The following is a 21,354-nucleotide window of genomic DNA, read 5'->3' on the forward strand; positions in this document are numbered from 1 at the left end:
TGATGTGTAGAGGTGACCTTCTCCGTTCATGGCTATATACAACCCTGTCTTTACCCCCTGGATCGCAACAACTCGAAGTCCCACTGGTATGAGGTTGAATAATGCTGCAAAGATAAACGTGGTCTGTCACAGATGGGCAAGGAGAAGCAGAAAATGCCAATAACGTTAAATAAAGAACAAACAGTGCTTTTATTATCATTATTACTATTATTATATTTGTTAAGTGTTTACCAACTGTCAAGCACCGTCCTAAGCGCTGGGGTAGCTACAAGCTAATAGAGTCAGATGAGTCCTTGTCCCCCGTCTAAGTAAGCAGGCATGGAATCCCCGTTTTACAGGTGAGGAAACGGAGGCACAGAGAAGTCAAGTGACTTGTCTAAGGTCACACAACAGGCAACTGGCAAAGTCAGGATTAGAACACAGGTCCTCTGACACCCAACCCAGTGCTCCTCCCACTAGAACATGCTGCTAGGTTGGCCTTTGCAGAGATTCTGACCTGAAAACCTGTGCAGTGAAGTATTGTCTGTGACACAGGTAGCACTTCAACATGAGACTGGAAATAGAATTACCAATCACAATATTTGAATAACAGGGCAGTTGTGGAGATAACAAATAAAAATAATGTCTCTCAGAACCACCACCAGTATGATGGCATCACATTCTCAAACGTCATTTCACCGGGAAAGAAAACCACACTATTCTGAGGGAGCGATACAGCATTTTGGAGTGAAAATTTGGTGGGATTTTAATTCATACAGGTGTGATTTATAGCTGTAATCATGGATAGAAAAGCCAGCTAAAAGACTATTTCGAAAACTAATTTTCCTCTGCAAAACCCAATTTGAGACCTGGAGAGATATCGCCTATGTTTCAAAATAGCCAGAAGGCAAGGAAGACTTCAATACTTCAAGAGGTAAGGACTGGGGAGAATTAGAATATCGGAAAGGGACCATCTAGGTCGGTGACAGTCACACTGTGGTCTCAAAGTACATTTCCTGTCAGCTGGGATGCCAGTTTGGAAGAACGTGGCTAACAAACATGTGAAGAGTTTTCCACCTGTTTGTGTACTGTTTGTATTTGCCCTGGGAGGAGGAAGTGAAAGGGGATCTAGCTAATCCACATGAGAATTATCTGTTACTGGAAATTGGGTCTTCTAGGGAGGTGAAGATGTTGTGGCTGGCCAGAGCAGAAATCTCCCCGTTATTAGGGCATTTGTGCCACTCTACTGGCCCTTAACAACAGGCAGAAAATGGAACCACATTTATGGTGAGGGTCCTGGATGCAGCTTGGGAGTCAAAGGACGTGGGTTCTAATCCCAGCTCTGCCAGTTGTCCGCTGTGTGACCCTGGGCAAGTCACTTCACTTCTCCGGGCCTCAGTTACCTCATCTGTGACTTTGAGCCCCACATGGGACAACCTGATTAGCTTGGATCTATTCCAGGGCTTAGAGAACAGTGCTTGGCACAAATTAAGCACTTAACAAATATCATAATTACTATTATTATTAACTGGGACAGAAATGGAGTGGGGGCTGGCTGAATGCACCTGAAAGACAGGGGCTAGGTGAGGGCTTATTTTGCCAAGAGTTAACAGTATTTTGGTTACGATAATTATTCCTTTGATATCAAGTTCATTCAGAGACAGGACATATAACAGTGCCTCACACCCAAAGAAGCCCAGAGAATCAACCATTTATCACTAGCCACACAACAGGCAGATCAAGGGTAACAATTTTTGCTCCGTCATAAAAACTCATTTTTCAACTTCTAAGAACAGGGAGAATTTAAAATGCAACTCCCTAGTCCCATCACAGTCTTTTTGCTTCAAAATAAAATGGGGAAGATTTATCCACTGAAATTTAACTTTGAGAAATTAACTCCCTTTCTGACAATACCTACATCATTTTCATCGATATGATACTAAGTATCCAGAGTTAAACATACTCTCTCTATCTTCAAAATCTACTAAAATTACATATCTTGCAGGAGGGATTTGTGGACTAAGGTCTGATCTCCTTACCTTATTTTTCCCCTACTGGGTCACCTACACACTTGAATCCTCACCTTCTAGACCCTTAGGTACTCATCTCACTTCCCACCAGTGAAGCACTTCTGTATACTCACCTGCCTCACCCGACCTCTGATTTATTTTAGTTACCGTCTCACTCACTGAGCTATAACTCTTGAGGGCAAGGATCACATCTTCTAACTCTACCGGACTTCCCCGAGTGCTTAGTTTAATGTTCCAAGTGCTCAATAAATACTATTACATTCACTAGAACTATTTGGAGGAAGAGTCTCCCTCATCCATCTGTTTCGTGTAGAGTAGCCCCAAACCTCCTGTCTCTTTTCTATTAGGCTGTCAGTTGGTGCTTTCAACCACAGAAAGGTTCCTTGCACGTAGATATTCTGGCCTCCTTTTCCATAAAGGAAAGTGCTACCGTACCAGAGAGAAAATCAATTTCACAGTTCATACTTAGTGGCCACCACTTGAAAATCCCCTTTGGAAAAAGAGGATGAGTCACTTTCTAACAATAACTATGTTTTTTTAAAAGTCCTACCTGCCTTCCCTGTACCATTGGAGCTGACTTCCAAGGAGGGCAAAGTCACTCCTTTGCTCTAGGGACCTGAGTGCAGTATTAGTCCTATGAACAGCAGCAACAACCTGCAGCTTCACACACTGGAGCCTAAACAGAATGATGGACTCCATCCTGTCTATTCCAGCTTCCCCGAGAGAGTTTATCAGCTAAGCTCTGAACATGGACCTTTCATCTGGGCTTCAATCCCAACCACTTGAGGTACCATCAATCAAAGAAGAGAAGGGTCCAACGGCTAAGGTCGAGTTGGGAATTGGATGGAGTGGGAAGGCATTCCATTACTACACCCATCTCCTTAAGTTTACTGCCTTGTGCTGATCCCTGGAAAGGTCTTCTGGGGTAAAAAAATGGGTATGGATAAATAAGAAGACCCAAATTCTTTCAGGTTTGTGTGAAACACCTCCTACAGAAAGGGGAAACTGAAGCCAGATGGTAGCTGAGATTTCTTGTTTTCCAAACTGAAATCCAGCCACCCTTATGAAGAATTTATATTGCATAGAGATAATTTGAATTATGTTTTCCAGTAGTTTCGTTAATTAATCTAGGGAGTTTCTGCCATATTTGCAGACATTTATACAAACAAGAGGGTTGTCAATCGGGGTTGACACAGTCTCTGTCCCACACATGGGGCTTCCAGTCTCAATTCCCATTTTGCAGATGAGGGAACTGAGGTACAGAGAAGTGAAGTGACTTGCCCAAGGTCACACAGCAGACATGTGGCAGAGCCAGGATTAGAACCCATGACCTTCAGACTCCCAAGCCTGGGTTCTATCCACTATTCCACGCTGCTTTCTCTTCCTTGAAATACAATTAACCTCAGTATTGACCAACTCCCAAGAAGGATATTTATAAGTGGAAGCCAGTGAGCCCTAAAATTGTAATTTTCACTGAAAGGAGAAAATTCTTCCTCTATCACAACTCTAGTTGCTTAATATAAAAGGACCCGGAAGCAAGGCACACCACCGTTCATTCAGTGTCACTTCTTCATGCTCTGCATGACAGTAAACATTGACCAAGTAAGCCAAATTAATTTGAAAGGGAGTACTTCACAAAGGGCTTTTTTAAATTTTGATCGTAAAACAACTGCGTTCTTTCTTCTCTATTATCTGGCCAAGACTAAGCAACTCTCTGGTGATTCTTGAAGACAGCCATATTATGACACGCTCAAAATGGAACACTGTAGTAGCAGCTTCAATAGATGAAGCGCTTATTATGTGCAGAGCGCTGTACTAAGTGTTGGGAGATAGTATACGAGGGGAAATGAGATACAGACCCTGACCTTCGAGGGGCCCAGGATGGAAGACCCCCAGTAGGGGGACCAAAAAGGTAAAAGAGGTGGACTCAAAGAGACTGAATCAGAGAGAAGAGGAAAGCGACAGAGAGGGGGAGAAAACGAGAGGAAGAGATCCACACAAGGATGGAGAAGGGAAGGAAGGCAAGAAAGAGGTGGAAGGAGTAGGGGGAATGCACACATACCTACTCATATACATACTCACTCACTCTCACAAACACTTTCATTTGCACAGACACAGAATCAGGGACTCCTTCACTCACATCCACCAGCCGCAGCAGCAATGGAGGGAGAACCAACATCGCTAGTTCTCAACCTCTGGGCTTTGTTCCCTGAAGGCTTCCAGCAAAGTGTGGCTCATTTGCACTCAGTTCTTTTTGCCAGACACAGCAGGGCAGCAAAGTAAGGAAGCGATAACCGAAGCAGAAGCAGCTATGGCCACCGGGGCAGAGACAACAATGAGGTTTGGCAGAGGGAGGTCATCTTGACTATCTCCTCCCTTTTCTACTCACTGAAAAAGGGAGATCATCCATTGCTCTTGTGATTCTCTCTGCTTTTTTTCCTACTCTCTTGCCCCTTCTCCACTCTTCTTTATGGTCCCACCACTCTTCTGGCACTAGGAAACCCCACCCTTGTTTGGGCTAAGGTGAGGTTTTCTGGGTACCAGAGCTTTAGATGTGTGTTGGTCAGGGGAAGGGGGTGGAAGTTGAGGAAAGAAGGAGGGCAGCATGCTCACCCATCCCTATATTTAGGGCCAACACAGATTTTGGGATCCTTTTCCATCACCTAAAATAGGGCCATTGAATTCCTTAAGATCTTCCTTTTCGGTCTGTGTAGTATGAGGGGATATGAGCTTGTTGTAGGCAGGGATTTTCTCTTTTCATTGCTGTATCGTATTTCCTCAAGCACTTAATACAGTGCTCTGCACATGGTAAGCGCTCGATAAATATAATTGAATGAATAACGGTAACAGCAGTTATAGCAGCAAACTCCCAAGAGAATGCTGCTCCTCCTCTTCCCCTCCCTCCTCCCATTTTCTACATCCCCATTCACTTCTATGGGAGGCCTTCCAAATCTCATATCCCACAGATTTGTAGTGTAGGGGGAGCTCAGGCAAACCTCAGAAAAGAGCTACGGGCAGTCGCAGCCTTGCAGAAAAAAACAATGACTTTTACCACAGCTGTGCACAGGACTAACTACTGAGGACTTGGGAAAGGATAATCTTGGTAACTCTTTGAGAGAGGGGCAAAGTGAGGCTCCTTGTCGACAAAGAACATCTCTATCAACTCTGTCATATTCTACTGCCCAATAAATAATATTGATCAACTGATGTATATGCATATATACATGTAAATGTATATACAAAATCTCTTGTCCTCCTTCCAATCTCTCATTCCTTCTTTCTCCCTCTTTCTGTCAGTCAATTTTTCAATATGCCCTGCCTGCTACATCTTAATTCTTGGTGGCCACAGTCCTACCCTAACTAATCAGCACTGGAGGAAATATTACCAACTGAGCTGAGCTAAAAATCCTCACCTAAAACCCCTAAATACTAGGAATGCCAGGCTAGCAAGAAGAGTCTTGAAAGTTCACTGAAAAATGAAGACTGGTCAAAAACCAGATTAAGTCAACTCCTGGACTTCTGCCCTGCTTTCCTTTCCAAGCCAGAAAGGGGAGTTAGATGAATTCATTATGAAACCAAAAGCTTTCCAAATACAAAGCCAAGAAAATAGGAGGCATGTCAGAAAAAAATTAGAAAATATACTAATTGTGGTATTTATTAGGCACTTACTATAAGTGCCTATATGGTACTTACATATATATTTATTATATACAACAGAGTCAAGCCCTCTGCTAAATGCTGGGGTAGATACAAGATCGTCAGGTCAAACAAGTCCCTGTGCCAAATGGGGCTCACAGTCTAAGAGGGGGGTAGAACAGGTCCTTTGACTCCCAGTGGGAAGAACCCAAGCCCTAGGAGTGAGAAGACCTGGGTTCTAATCCTGCTTTGCCACTTGCCTGCTATATGACACTGGGCAAGTCACTTAATTTCTCTGTGCCTCAGTTTCCTCATCTATAAAATGGGGACTAAATACCTATTCCCCTGCCCCCTTCGACTGTGATCCTCATGTGTCTAACCTGATTATATTGAATGCACCCAAGTGCTTAGTACAGTTCTTCGCACATAATAAGTGCTGAAAATACACCACAATTATTATTATCATTATTGCTCCCAAGTCTAAGGTAGACTAAATCTTATTTATTTAGCTGGGCCTGAAGCACCAGATTGAAAGCCAGTAGTGTCACAGTCTTAAATGGCACCAGAGTCAGTTACTCTCCACCAACCATAAACCAAGACTGCTCAAACAGAGCAAGGGAAAGAGACATGTTCAAATCAACCCATTGTGGAGAACAAGAAATACTCACAAGTAGCAGCATAGAAAAGCTATGTCCAAAGCAGTAGAAAGATGAAGAGTTACATAACTTTAACAAACGAATATTTCTTGCTCTTAAGTAAAAATGTTTACATATTATATATGCTGCATAAAACAACATAGTAAAACCGTGTATAGTATCTTTGAAGACGCGCAGTTCATAAATAAATATCATCAGATCTCGGGACTAAAGCAAAAATCGATACCTTTCAACTCTTTTTATTTTCCACAATCAATTGGGTGCTATTTTGTTTAAATTGTGGGGCCGCTATTAATTTATGATGAAAAGTGAATAGAATTTGCCACTGAAATTATCTGTACAGTTTGGAAGCAATGTTCTGACTTAAAATGAACTAATACCTTACACACTATAAAAACTAATATAACTTAGTATATAACTAATAAAAGCTATTTGGATTTAGTGCTTCTTGGATTTTGCTCAGCTACCATTCCCAAATATTGAATTTTCAAAGCCATCTTCCCTAGCAAAATGCTGCATAATGGGGCCAGAGAAAACAATGTATTAAAAGTAAATGTTTTTAAATCACTGTTTCATTCAAATTGGTAGCCACAAGTGATAATTCTTTCTGCAAAGAGGATTAAAATGAATCATTTCAAGGTGGGCATGTTAATCATATGAGTGAGAATCGAAAGTGCCATCAGATTCCCAAATGAATGGGGCTGCATTCCCCCAACCCGCCTTCTATTTAGGACTGTGAGAAAAAGAAAAGAACATGCTGATGGGGAAACATCGGCAGAATCGACTGATATTTCTAAACACATCCAACTGTGCTCCTAATTTATATGAACCGTGCCACGTCCCGGTATCCGAATGATAATATCTACCAGCTGCGTCTTCTGTTAAACCCAATGGCCTACAGTGGTCACTTACTAGAATTACTGCTGTCATCCTTAGTTCCATCGAGAGTTCCATCAGGGTGCATTTGCAAGTAGTAGCCTTGTCTGCAATACAACCTTGTCACTATACCCTTGAGCTGGGGATCTGAAAAGCAAACACATTTTGTCATAAGCCTCAAAGCGTTTTCACGTGTCACTTTAGTTCCCCGTCTGGTTGCAGGGCATTTCTGTGGAAGCAGCAGAGCACGGTCACTATTCTCACAAACTAAGGATTTTCCTAGTGGGAGAGTGAAACGAAATGTGAATTTAAACCCTCTAATGTAAGGAACAGAACCCACTTCTTGCACCAAGGAAACCCCCTATGGAAAAATGGGAACATAATTGTCCTTTGTAAACCCGTTGGAGTTCCTTTAGCTGCCATTTAAGATGGAAATTTTGTGGAGGGTAATCTAAAATGGTTCTGCTTACTCTGGGTTCAAACGACCTTAATCATCTAATAACAGAAACGTCACATTGTAAATTTTAAATCGGAAAAAATGTTTCATTAGAAAGTTAGGAGAATTTTTATTAGAAATGAGTGAATGTCTGCTCCCTTATTTGCTGATAGGAAGGAAATGGCATGAATTAGCATCTTTGGTATTTTCAGAATTTGATCTAATTATAGCAATGATCTTCTCCAATAATTACTGTGAGTGGCTGCAAAGGGATATTCAGAATCAAGCTAAGAGCAACATCTGCCCACTTGTGAAACTGAATCGCTATTGACATTATTCTCTGACAGCCATAACATGAATATTAGAAAAAAAAATGAAGAATACTTCTGAAATTACAGAGTCATAAAAGAATGAAATGACTCCTAGGTAAATTTACATCAATCACATAAAAGGAGGGAAACAGGTGCGATGGAATTCTTGGTTGGAAATGGATTATGGGATTAAGGATTATGGGAGAAGCAGCGTGGGGTGAGAAACAGCATGGCATAGTGGATAGAGCACAGGCCTGGGAGTGAGGAGGTCATGGGTTCTAATTCTGTCTCCGCGCTTGTCTGCTGAGTGATCTTAGGCAAGTCACTACACTTCTGTGCCTCAGTTACCTCATCTCTTAAATGAGCCCCATGTGAGACAGAGTGTACTCAACCCAGTGCTCAGTACGGTGCCCGGCACATAATAAGCACTTAAATGCCATAATTGTTATTGTCATTTATTAGGTCCTTGAGTAATACCTGATAAAGCCGGATATCCCAAGTCACCCAGTGTACCAGAACCAGTTGTTATCTGGATGACCTAAAGGAAGTCATGCTTATGACCAAACCAAGTGGATATTACCTGGTGACGGCCCAAGCTAGTACTGACTGGAGGATCATTGTTTCCTATGCTAAGTCAGCAGGTGATTTACTCTCTCCACAGCAACAACCTGAGTCACATGCCATCGGCATGTATTAAACACTTACTAGGTACCAAATATACTACAAATCATCGAAAAGGAAACGTTCTGTCAAGTCAGATTATTCAGATAAGACATTTTCATTAACCAACAATAGAGCACTGAACCGACCCAGGGATAATGATCGTTTCAAATTACTTCGCATAAACTGACATTGGATGAGCAAGATTCTTTTGGAGATGCCGAACCCAAATAGCGTCAGAGTTACTCCTACCAAGACTCAGGAAAACCCAATGAGAATTAAAGAAAAGAACAGCAGGAACTGGAAACTACTGCTCTTCTGCTTCCCATTTTTCCCTAAGGCCTTCTTCCTGACTGGCCCAAGGCCAGTGCCAAACTTTGCCATTTGGATTCAGGCCTGGCGGCACAAGATTGACAAAAATTCAAGACTCCCCCTGCTCTGTAAAGAGAATAGCTGTGTCTGGAAGCCCAAATTCGGTGGGGAATTGAGAAATGATGGGGTTGAGTTGCTCCAACTGGATCATTCAGGGCAGAAAGTCGACTTTGGGAGCTCAGTTGATTTGTTGGCAACTGGGAAAGTGAACCAGGTAACTCTTCATGCATCTTTTGTTCTCAGACTTGGCAGGCTGCTGAAGGCTAGGTCGGTCAAAGCGGTGTGATGGAAACACCCTCGGGCAAGTTTGGTTGAAAACTGAGCAATAGAACTGAAGGGAAGGAAAGGGCAAGAAGCACTATATGATCCAGAGTGGTTTGCCTTCACCTCCTATAGATCCCTGGGACCATCTAGGAGGAGTTTGCCTCCTCTGCCAGTAGTGAAAGAAATCCACCCAGCTCTGCAGGGAACAGAGGTTTCCCAGAGATGGCTCTAAGGATAGCCTCAAAATAATGATAATAATAATTAATAATGGAGGCATTTGGTAGGTACTTACTATGTGCCAAATACCATACTAAGCGCAAGGGTGAATACTAGATAATCAGGGCGAGCGCAGTCCCTGTCCCACACATTCATTCATTCAGTAGTATTTATTGAGCGCTTACTATGTGCAGAGCACCGTACTAAGCACTTGGAATGTACAATTAGGCAACAGATAGAGACAATTCCTGCCCAATGACGGGCTTACAGTCTAATCGGGGGAGAGAGACGGACAAAAACAAGACAACATAATCACGATAAATAGAATCAAGGGATTGGACACCTCATTAGCAAAATAAATAGGGTAATAAAAATCTATACAAATGAGCACAGTGCTGAGGGGAGGGGAAGGAAGTGGGGAGGAGCAGAGGGAAAGGGGGCTTAGCTGAGGGAGGTGAAGGGGGGAAGGGGGAGGGAACATAGGGTGGAGGGGGAGCAGAGAGGGAGCAGAGGGAGCAGAGGGAAAATGGGAAGCTCAGTCTGGGAAGGCCCCTTGGAGTAGGTGAGCTCTCAGTAGGGCTTTGAAGAGGAGAAGAGAGTTAGATTGGTGGAGGTGAGGAGGGAGGCTATTTCAGGACAGTGCTCTAAGAAGTAGGGAGACCAGGTTTTGAATCCTCAGTTCACAGATGAGCAAAAGGAGGCACAGAGAAACTAAGAGACTTGCCCAAGGTTACACAGAAGGCAAGAGGCAGAAATAGGATTAGAATCCAGTTCTCTGGACTCCCAGGCCCATATCTTCGCCACTAGGTCCAATTACTTCCTAGCTGTACTGGTTTGCTCCTGGCTGGCTGCTGGCAAGTACTCCTTTGCTCCCTGATACGTTCCGGCCTAGAATTCTGCTATTTTCCCTGTGGTGGGGATGTCTCTTTTGGCAGAAAAGAGGTCTAAAGAGAGAGGCTACTCCAGTCTCTGCCTTCTCTCTGGCCCTCCCTGCTCTCTTTCTCCAAGATTCCTGTCCCCAGTCTTACAGTCACCTTTCCCTCTGCCCTTTAGCAGCCAACATCCCAATCAGAACTCCAATCACCCCACCCCTTGCCCACAACTCTGATTTGACTCGAACTAATTTCTTGTAAAATCCACAAAGGTGTTTACATGGAGCTTATACCCACTGCTCTGTAGAGGCTTCCTCATGAGGATACACTGAAAGGGAGAGATTAAAGCTGAGGAGAAACATGATGAAAGCCAATGAAATCCCAAAGGGCCTGGACAGGCAAATATGGAAAGGTTGTTCACCAAAGACCACAGCACTCTCAGCTGCTGAGGGAGCAGCTCAAACTTGAAGGGAGTAGGGACAAAACAAAAAAAGGGAAACACTTCTTCATATAGTTGGTAGAAAATAAAGGGAATTCATACCCACACGAAGTTGGACAGCTCAATATATCAGTAGGTTCAAGAAGGGTTTGGATACTCTAATGGATGATAGATGTAAATTGGATTTCTAGAGGGCACGCTGTAAAAGATTAACGAATACCACAATTATTCTTATTTTCAGAGAAGAGGTTAGGGATATCAGGTGGCCCACTTCTAAGCATGAGGATGGATGGCCAGAGGAGTAACGTTGGGTAATGTGGGTGTGATTTGCTTGGCACACAGTAAGCACTTAATATTTTTGAATGGATAAGGGCTTATTTATTTGGTTTGCTGATGTGTCTAGGGATCCTATCAAATATATCAATCCCTAATAGAAGGGGTTGAATTACAACTGAACATGGAGCCAGGCCCCTTATGTTTGACATATGCTAGTCTTACGATGCCGTCTGATGCCAGCCTGATGTCCTCCCAGATCCACTCCCCATCCCTGCAATCTATATGCATCTCTGACGGAGGAAACTAAATGTCAGAGGCTCTCTCCTCTGAGCCTGTATGGTGGAGCCTTTCCCCTAGCCCCTGCTTTAAAGGTCAGCTCTGGAGGAGGACTCTAGTCAGACTCTCCCCTGGCCCACACCACAGGTAGGGTTAGTTTCAGAGGAAGATTCTGGACAGGCTCTCCCCAAGCCCACACTGCAGGGGAGGTCAGATCTGGAGGAAGATCCTGAGTAACGTCTCCACCAGCTCACACCATGGGGGGCAGAGAGGATCAGGTCTAGAGGACATCTTGGGCATCCTCTTGCAACGGCCGCTGATGTGGATCAGCTCCAGGGTGGGATCAGCTCTGGGGGAAGGGAACCAGGTCTTCCTCTGGAGCTGACACCTTTTCATCCCCACCCTGTGGTGAGGGAAGGGGACAGAGACTGGCCAGGGTCTTCCTCCAGGAGTATCAGAGCCAGGCTGCAGGAGAGGTAGAAACGGGGGAGAAGGGTTTTCACAGGAAGTCCCACCTCCCTTTTCACCACTGTCAACCCCTGGTCGCCAAATCAGGTGAACTTTTAAGTCAATTGATGAGGAGCTAATGTAAACAGCTCATTTATTGGATCATCTCGAAGGATGTTGCCTGATTAACGTGTCTTTGAGCAAAATGCACCAATCCATTTTGGAACCTCAACAGTCACAGTTTCTCCAACTGCCCTGGGGCTGCTTTCAGAGTTGGACTCCTGGACTAGAGAACGAATTAGTCTGAACTAATAATTGCACAGCCATTGTTTCAGTGCTCCTTTATTCCAACTTACTGCCACAGGAAAAAAAAAAAGAAATGTATCCTGGGAGAGAATACACAGGTGGGAATTAGATATAGTTCCTGTCCCTTCAGGAGCTATGACAGAGGACTCCAGGAAACTGCCATCCTCTACCCCCATCACTCCCCAACAAGCAGGTGGGTTGGGGGGAGGTTTCACAATCCTGAGGGCAGAAGCAGCATGGCTTAGTGGATAGAGTACAAGCCTCGGAGTCAGAAGGTCAGAGGTTCTAATCCTGACTCTGCCACATGTCTGCCGTGTGACTTTGGGCAAGTCACTTCACTTCTCTGAGCCTCAGTTTCCTCATCTGTAAAATGGGGATTAAGAGTGTGAGCCCTAGACTGAGCCCGTCTTCTAAACTGTGAGCCCGTTGTTGGGCAGGGGTTGTCTTTCTTTGTTGCTGAATTGCACTTTCCAGGCTCCTAGTACGGTGCTCTGCACAGAGTAAGTGCTCAATAAATATGGTTAGATTGAATTAATAATGTTGGTATTTGTTAAGCGCTTACTATGTGCAGAGCACTGTTCTAAGTGCTGGGGCAGATACAGGGTAATCAGTTTGTCCCACGTGAGGCTCACAGATAATCCCCAATTTACAGATGAGGTAACTGGGACACAGAGAATTTAAGTGACTTGCCCACAGTCACACAGCTGACAAGTGGCAGAGCCGGGAGTCGAACCCATGACCTCTGATTCCGAAGCCCACGCTCTCTTCACTGAGCTACACTGCTTCTCCGTGGGTCCGAGACAGTGTCCAACCTGACAAACTTGTATCTACCCCAGGGCTTAAAACAGTGCTTGGAACAGGGTAAGCATTTACAAGTACCATAATTATCATTTTTAATAGAAATTGCAGATACAATCAAGTATTCTGCTCAGTTGCCTCCCACCCCAACACCTTGGAATGCATAACTCCCCCCAATACCCACCCAGCTCTCAGCTCCTCCCCAGAATCAGCCGCTTGCCCCTAGCTCCTCCCCACAGTTAGCTCAGGGTTTATCCCCTGCTCAGATCCTGGGGCTGCTGAAAAACAGTTGACTTTAAGCTCCAGCATTTCTCTTCTACCCTAACAGCCCACAGCTGTTTGTTCCATTCTGGTTCTCCCATTCAATAGACAATGAAGGACTCCTTCTACTTTTGCAACCACAAAAGAAATATTCCTAAAAATGATTACACCCTAGAGGGAAACCATAAAATTTCTGCAATGATGAAATATTTAGGCACGACGTGTCTTTCTTTAAAGACATTAAACCTTAACTTCACATAGATAGCATATTTAATGTACTTAGGGATATCTTCCCTCTCTCTCCCCATCTTCCTTCCCTTTGTTTTGCTTTCTTTTTTCAAGATGTATTCATTTTCCATCCATATTTAACTCTAAAATGTATGGAGGGCACATTTGGGGTGAAAGACTTTACGCCAAAGAGCAGTGGTATTGTATTTGTAAAAATGGAAAATAATGAAAGTTACTGTGCTTCAGTACCAAAGTAAAAAAGAAAACATTTCATAATGGATTACCTTCAACCTCAAAGCTTAAACAAATGCAAATCTGTCCCACTGCCTCTAGCTACAGAAAAAGGTAGCATTTTAATTAAAACAATCACTGCCTCAGAAAAGCGTTCAATTAAAGTCAATCACCATCACAAATTGTTCACACCTAGCGTGCTGATTAACAAAAGTAAAATTAGGTTGGCCCATCAAAATTACACTTTAATGACCCTTTTCTAACAACTTTCTTGCCTGCTTTAAATAAAGCACTAAATAAATGACAATCCTCTCAATATTTTCTTCTAAATGAACAAAATGGGGAAGTATATGTCCTAAAGAGCCTCTCCCTTATTAACTGTAGAAAATCTCACTTCCCAGATGAGACCTTTGTGTAAAAATCACATATGTGGCTCTTTTGGGCAATCCACTAGCCCAATAAATAAATGGTATTTATTGTTTACTGTGTGCTTGGAACACATGATCATAGATCAAGCAAAGATATTTATTGAACACTATTGCGTGCAGAGCACTTTACTAAGCACTTAGGAGAGTATAATGTAGCAGAGTTGGTAGACAAGCTACCAACAGAACTCCTTATCTTCCCTCTCAACCCTGAATTTCCCATCACTCTAAACAGCATTACTACCCTTCCTATCTCACAAACCCATTACCTTGGTGTTATTCTTGATTCCTCTCTCCCACTCAACCCACATATTCAATCCACCACTGAATCCTGTTGGTTCCACCTTCACAGCATCGCTAAAATCCACCCTTTCCTCTCCATCCAGACTACCACGTTCATACAATCACTTAGCCTCTCCCATCTCGATTACTCTATTAGCCCCTTTGTTGATCTCCAAGCCTCCTGCCTCTCCCCACTCCAGTCCACAAGGTGAAGTAGAAGGGGAGAAGGTGATTGAGTGCTTTAAAACCAAAGGTGAGGAGTTTTTGTTTGATACGGAGATGGACGGGCAAACCACTAGAGTTTCTTGTGGAGTAGGGAATCATGTCCTGAATGTTTTTATAGAAAAATGACCCGAATTCCCTAAGCACTAAGGTGGATATAAGCTAATGAGGTTGAACACACTCCCTGTCCCACATAGGGCTCACAGTCTTAATCCCCATTTTATAAATGAGGAAATTGAGGCAGAGTGAAATTAAATGACTTGCCCAAGGTCACACAGCACATAGGAGCCTGAGGGAGAGTTTTCCTGATCCTCAGAATGTGAAAAGCAATATTGCCATTTAAACAGGCTGAAGAGGCTGGCATTGGTAAGTGGGTCATTGGTAAGTGGGAATGAGGATGGTTCAGATGAAGTAGGGGAAATCCCATTGAGGGAGGTGGGTACTCAGATTTTTTTTAAACAAAGAATTTAGTTTTACCACAACCCCCACGTCCCAGTCCATAGGGTTTCACTTCTGTAATCCCCACCTGTCCCAATCCAACCTCCAGGATTGACTAATCGATAGCATTTATTGAGAATTCACTGTGTGCAGAGAACTGTACTAAGCACTTCATTCAACTCAATCGTATTTATAAAGCGCTTATTGTGTGCAAAGCACTGTACTAAGCACTTACACTTGGGAGAGTGCAATATAACAGAGTTGGTAGACACCTTTCCTGACCACCTGAGGTTTACAGTCCAGAGAGGAGCTTAAATCTAGATACCCTGTAACGGCAAATAGGGGGTCCTCATTGATCTCTCTAAACTGGGGTCTGTGCAGATGACAGTGGTTTGGGAAAAGTGGGCAGGGCGATAAGACACCCAGCTTATTTCATTAAATTTCATCTACATTTTAATTTATGATACACTCTAAAAAGTTCCTTTGGAAACAGTATATGGCATATTATGTGCACAGTTCAATAGGACAATGATAGTATAATTCACTTCTTAAGTATCTGGGCTTGAACCAAGGCCAATTTGTGATCTTTACATCCAAGGAAGCTTTACCCATAATTTAGAGCGGCGGGGTCCTTACGTTGCTACTAACTTCATTTACTCCTTGCCAGAATGCATAAACGCATAGGAGAAGAAAGGCAATATTCTGTCTAGTGAGATATTCTTTGGCATCACTCTCCTCTGGTTTTGGCATCCTCTTAGACTACAATGCGTTACACGTGTTCTCCCTTCCTGTGACACTATAACACAGTATGGACTATTGAAAGAAAATCTTCACATTACTTTCAGGAGCTTTCCCTTTTCCTTCTCTTAGCATAAAAACTGTCAAAAAGAAGCAAAGTCAATTAACGATGTTTACTGAGCACTTACTGTATTCAGAGTATTGTACTAAACTCTTGTCAAAAAAAAAAGGCATTATTGAGTGATGTCATATTGAAGATTTTGTGGCTCCAGCAGGTATAGATTTTCAAAAATTGACATTAGGGTGAAAATAGTATCTGAAAGCATTCTTCACTCACTAATTACCTAAAGCCATTTATTTAAGAGTAGAGAGACGTAAATGCTTACATTTGCTATACTTAAGCAGATTCTAATTACACATTTGTCTTGGCATTTTAGTTCATATTTCTGGTATGTTTATGTAACTCAACGAGCTCTACAACAACTAAGATTTCAGAAATACTTTCAAAACATTCCATGATTCTCTGAATTGTCCTCAGCATTTTTCCAGGTCCACGAAAGCAGGAAGCAGGGGATTAAATCCCACAAGAAAGCTGACTTTTGAACAGCATGCCTCTGATTGAATCTGCATTTCTGTGCCTCATATTTGCCAAGCTTACAGCTGTTCTGCTGCCCTTCAACCTTTGTTTCTGGAAGTTGAAGGGAAAATGCCAAAATGCTAGTCCTACCCACATTATGCGCCAGCCACACTGCAGCTTCTGAAAGCCGTCTTTATCTTGAAGGGGCGTTCCCTTTGCTACATTCTGATCCGTCCAGTTACACATTTTCACACTTGTATAGAAATGAGTAACATTATAAAATCGCCCTGTGGCCTATTTTCATTTTCTTTCTCTAAACCTAGTCCTGGTAGAGTTGTGTCAATGAATTCGGGAACAGGCAACAGATAACAGAATGAGAAACGTTTCCTCAAAATATCTGCAGGCAAATGACATTGGAACTAAAGCTCCAGCATTAAAAGCAGTTTGTGTGACTGAAAAATATTGTAGACCAGTGTGTAGCACTAAGCCTGCCTCTCTGATCCACATTTCACAGATAGAGTAATTATTTTCTGGAAATCCTGTGAAGATGTTTGGCTTGGGCTACTTAATGAAGTCCAAACTACTGACAACCCTGATGTTGCTGAGGCACATCACGGGCTTTCATCTGCCAACCCCATCAGCTCTCTGTCTGCCAACCCCAACTGTCTCTGCGTGTGAACCCTCACAAAACGAGGCCTGGTTCTCATGCTGGTCGGGGAGGAGATGTGTCAAAGGACACAGTGGGAATGGTCCCCACTGTAACCCTCTCCCCCAACGTGGCACTACCCAACCCAAACTACAGAATATTCCTTTGGAAACTCCATGAAACTTACGGCTTCAGTTCTCCAGTCCATTATACCCTCAAAAGCATGAGTTGCATCTCACACTTTACCACAAGTTCCAGGAGTCTAGTCTACACACATAGGGGCCTCATCAATGCTGATGATGATCATGAGAGTGATGAAGAGACTATATGGGGTCAACCTAGGAAAGGATCTTCAGATGCCCTGTCGGCAGACAGCTGGTCCAGTGCCAAAGACTAAACCCAATTTCCAGGGCAAATTACTCTAGCAGAACCATATTGCTTGCATTTGATTTCTGGAAATCCCGTAAAGATGTTTGGCTTGGGCTACTTAATGAAGTCCAAACTGACAGCCTCCTCAGCCACCTGTCCCACTACATGTAGATAGCTGGATCAGTATCTGTTTGTAGATCCAAAATCACTTAAGTACAATAATCATAAACTTAAAGAACTTAACTTTATGGAGGAGAGCAAGCAGAGAACCATAAATGAATTGAGAACACAAGTAAACAGAAACATTAAAATCGATAAGAGCCCAGACTGAGAGACCCAGGTGGGACAGGAACTGTGATCTATTCATCTTGCATTTACCCTAGCACTTAGTGCACAACACGAAGTACGTGTTTAATAAATACCATCAATACCTAGAGCTGATCTATACAAAGTTAGAGAGAATACAAACAAGCAATGCTTGATTTATAATGCAAAGTGTTTCAGGACCCAAGTGATAATTTAACATTTTAAATGTCTAATCAATTTGAAGTGGGATTATTATCATTTATTACTAATAATACTGCTACACATTCATCATAGCAACTTCTTTTGAAAGAGAGTCTGCAAGTACAGCATTGGAGTGTTAAATGTTTATAATATCTAAGATAATGTATTTTCATAGCTAAAATGGTAAAACCAAAGCAGCCAGCTTATGAACTGTCTATCCCAGGGTTATAGGGCAAGTTTTGACTATAAGGATCGTGGCTCTTCTGGGATAGGAACAGTCTCCAGTTGACATGATGCATTTAAGAACACTTCCTTCAGAATTTCTACATTTTTCACTTAAAATAGACCTCTTTAAGGGAAACAGATCACCAGTCATTTTGCCTGTATCGATTCAACTCTGGACCTGTGTAGATAGAGTGGAATGGCAGTTTCTACTACTGCGAGCAGTTCAAAGTTCATATTCCAGGCCAAGATGATAAACTCTTTTGAGGGCAAGGGATGTGTATTCCAGTTCTAGTGTACTGTCCCAATCCTAAGTAGAATGAGTTGCTGAGTGGATACTCATTAAATAATATTTTGATCGATTGTCTGATAAAATCAAAACCATGAATGAATTTGCTTTTGCTCACCAACCGAGCCATAAAACCGAGAATGGCCAGACAGTGAAATATGACCCTAAATTGAACCTGTTTCTAAACCTTTAAATTTTTAAAATGTTAACTAGGGCAATTAGTAGCTTAAAAGTAACTTAAAAGCTATTCCTATGGAGGTGAGTCGGCACCATATCTATATAAATTAATCCCAATGCTCTAATAAAGACATAATCCTCTTTTCTAAAAGCAGATTTGTGGATTATGGGGTGGTGCATCAGATTAAATTATACTGACTTTCTGAATAGCAGAAAAAATGATGGAAACTAATACTGAAGGTCTAACCACATCACTGTTTGATAGGGATGCCAAACATCGCTATGAACTGACTGCTGAAGAATTGAGGGAAGAATGCACCAATCCAAAATAGTAAACTGATCCTTGTAATCATGACTTGTTCAGATAAAGTACTATTTTCTCAGTAATTGCCTTTTTCTGTCAGATGAGATTTCCCTGTGCGATTCATCAAGAAATTTTGTAATGTAAGGTTCTTGAGGGCAGGATTGTATCAACTAACTCGACTGTATGCTCCCCAGTGCTGTGTACAATTCTTCACATAGAATAAGTGATCAATAAATCATTAAAACATTGAAATAGGGCAACCTGGGAATGATCCCTGGTTATATGCATGCAAGGGTTATGTACTTGATCCACGTACTATTAATTGTCCCTGATTAAAATGAATTCAACAAGAATTCTGAAAGCAAAAGAAAACCATTTGGAAAGAAATGTGCTGCTTGCATTGGAATATGATTTGTTCTATGGGTAGCCATAAGTATTTTGTCTTTTCTTTGAGAATTTCAACTTCTAGAGATATGGTACCTTTTTATTTAAGCTTTATAAGTCAGCTGCAACAACCACATAGCTAAAGGAGACTTATAATTGATCTGAAGATGAGGAAGGAACACATCATTTAATTGCACAGATGTGTTACATAAGGAATAAACAAGCAGATATTTAGCCCAACAAATAAGTTTTCCTAACTCTTTAGCACCACGGGAGAAGTTTAACGCAGATGAAATATTATTTTTTGAGGCCCCAATCTGGAATTTACAATCCTGTGCTTGTACAGGATGGGCTTGGAGGTTAGTTCAAAGCCAAAGCTTGTGATACTTCCACAGGAGGAGTATTTATATGGGAAATTGAATTCTAATTAAGGATTTATTGGCACTGCATGAGAAGAGAGGCTTTCTAAGTAGATCTTTAATAGAAAAGAACAGAACTTTGAATTTGAACCAGTATTCTACTGCAGTGAGATTGAGGAGGTAAATAAATCAACATCTTTTCCTTAAGGTTTACTTGAATGCCGTCCCAGTAATTATTAAAAGCTTTATATTCGATCCTTGCACGGCCCAGAATGGGGCAATCAATCTATAGATCGATGAATGCCCACTGTGCCCCTCATTACGGGCAGGGAATGTGCCCGCTAATTCTGTTGTATTGTACTCTCAAAAGTGCTGCATATGGTGCTCTGCACATAGTAAGCTCTCAATAAATACGATCAATTCTAAGTGCTTGTGAGAGTACAACAGAATAGAATTGTTAGGTATGACCCCTGCCCATAAAGAACTTAACAATCCACAAAGACAGATGCTAAAATATATGACAGAGAGGGGAAAAAGTAGAGCACAAGGATATGTACATAAGTGCTATGGAGCTGAGGTGAGAATGAAAACGCTCAAGGGGTTCACCGACAAATGTATAGTTGACAGCGAGGGGTGGGCGGAAGGGGAAACCGAGGGCTTAGGGAAGGGTTCTGGGAGGAGATGTGAGTTTATGATGGTTTCGAAGGAGAGAGTAGTGGATTTCCAGATACATAAAGGGAGGGTGTTCCATGCCAGAGAACCTTGGCAAAGAGTTGGTGGTGGAAAAGATGATACAGAGAATAGTTTGGGGTTAGAGCAGAGTATTTGCTGGATTGTAGTGGATCAGCGACATCAGGTAGGAAGGCAGTGAGGTGTCTGAGTGCTTTTAAGTCAATGATAAGGAGTTTCTCATGGATGAGGAGGTGGATGGGCAACTAGTGGGGATGCCTGAGGAGTAGGGAGGTGTGGACTGGACAATCTTTCAGAAAAATGATCTGGGGAGCAAAGTGAAATAGGGGAGAAGATGGCGGCAGGGAGGTTGGTAAGAAAGCTGTGCAGTTAAAGTGAAAATAATAAGTGCTTCGATCAGCAAGGTAGCCATTTGGATGGAGAGGAAAAGATGGATTTTTGTGATACTGTGAAGGCAGAATTTGGTGACAAATTGAATGCAAGGATTGAATAAAAGAGATGAGTCGAGGATAGTGCCAAGTTTACAGTTACTGGAAAAGTTTCATGCAACATCAATACAAGAAATATTTTTTTGAGGGAGGGTTTGTTAAGTACTTACAATTCAAGCACTGTGCTAAGCACTGGGATAAATACAAGGTAATCAAATTAGACACAGTCCCTTTCCACGTAAGAACAAAACGTTTTCTGTTCTCTAATGAGAATGCTTGTAGAGATGCCTATTCTTTTTAGTCTGTCCATACAAAATATGAATTTCTTAGCAACAGGAATATCTGAAAGCTATTTCACATATTACTGAGTAACATTATTGGTTGAACATGAAAATCACAAACCACTGTGCCAGCTGGAAATATCTGGGAAGAAGCAGTGTGGTCTAGTGAAAAGAGCTCAGGCCTGGGAGGCAGAGGATCTGGACAGTAATCCCGGCTCTGCCATTTATCTGCTGTGACTTTGGGCATGTCACTTAACTTCTCTGTGCCTCAGTTACCTCATCTATAAATTGGGGATTAAGACGGTAACTTTAGATGCCAAATTTCCATAGTTTCCAAAATGGAATTGCCCGATGTCACAGTTCACAATTGCCAGCTGTGTTAAATAGGGTCTAGGAGTTTTTAGATGAAAATCCCCAAGCAGAAAATGACTGCAATCTGCCCTGTC

The 21,354-nt window shown here is 42.3% G+C and overlaps 1 protein-coding gene across 4 annotated transcripts in view; it reads right to left on the reverse strand.

Annotated features, from left to right (window-relative positions):
• Window positions 1-21,354, reverse strand: part of FGF14 (fibroblast growth factor 14) — a 432,965-nt gene that overhangs the window by 105,986 nt on the left and 305,625 nt on the right. For all 4 annotated transcript variants that reach the window (XM_029073997.1, XM_007667997.3, XM_001511144.3 and 1 more), the window contains 2 exons: window positions 7,214-7,324; window positions 1-104 (listed from right to left, as the gene is read on the reverse strand). In XM_029073997.1, the coding sequence (XP_028929830.1) occupies window positions 1-104; window positions 7,214-7,324 (215 nt within the window). The remainder of the gene's footprint in view (window positions 105-7,213; window positions 7,325-21,354) is intronic.

Source organism: Ornithorhynchus anatinus, chromosome 10 (genome assembly GCF_004115215.2).
Source record: "Ornithorhynchus anatinus isolate Pmale09 chromosome 10, mOrnAna1.pri.v4, whole genome shotgun sequence".
NCBI classification, from domain to species: Eukaryota; Metazoa; Chordata; class Mammalia; order Monotremata; family Ornithorhynchidae; genus Ornithorhynchus; species Ornithorhynchus anatinus.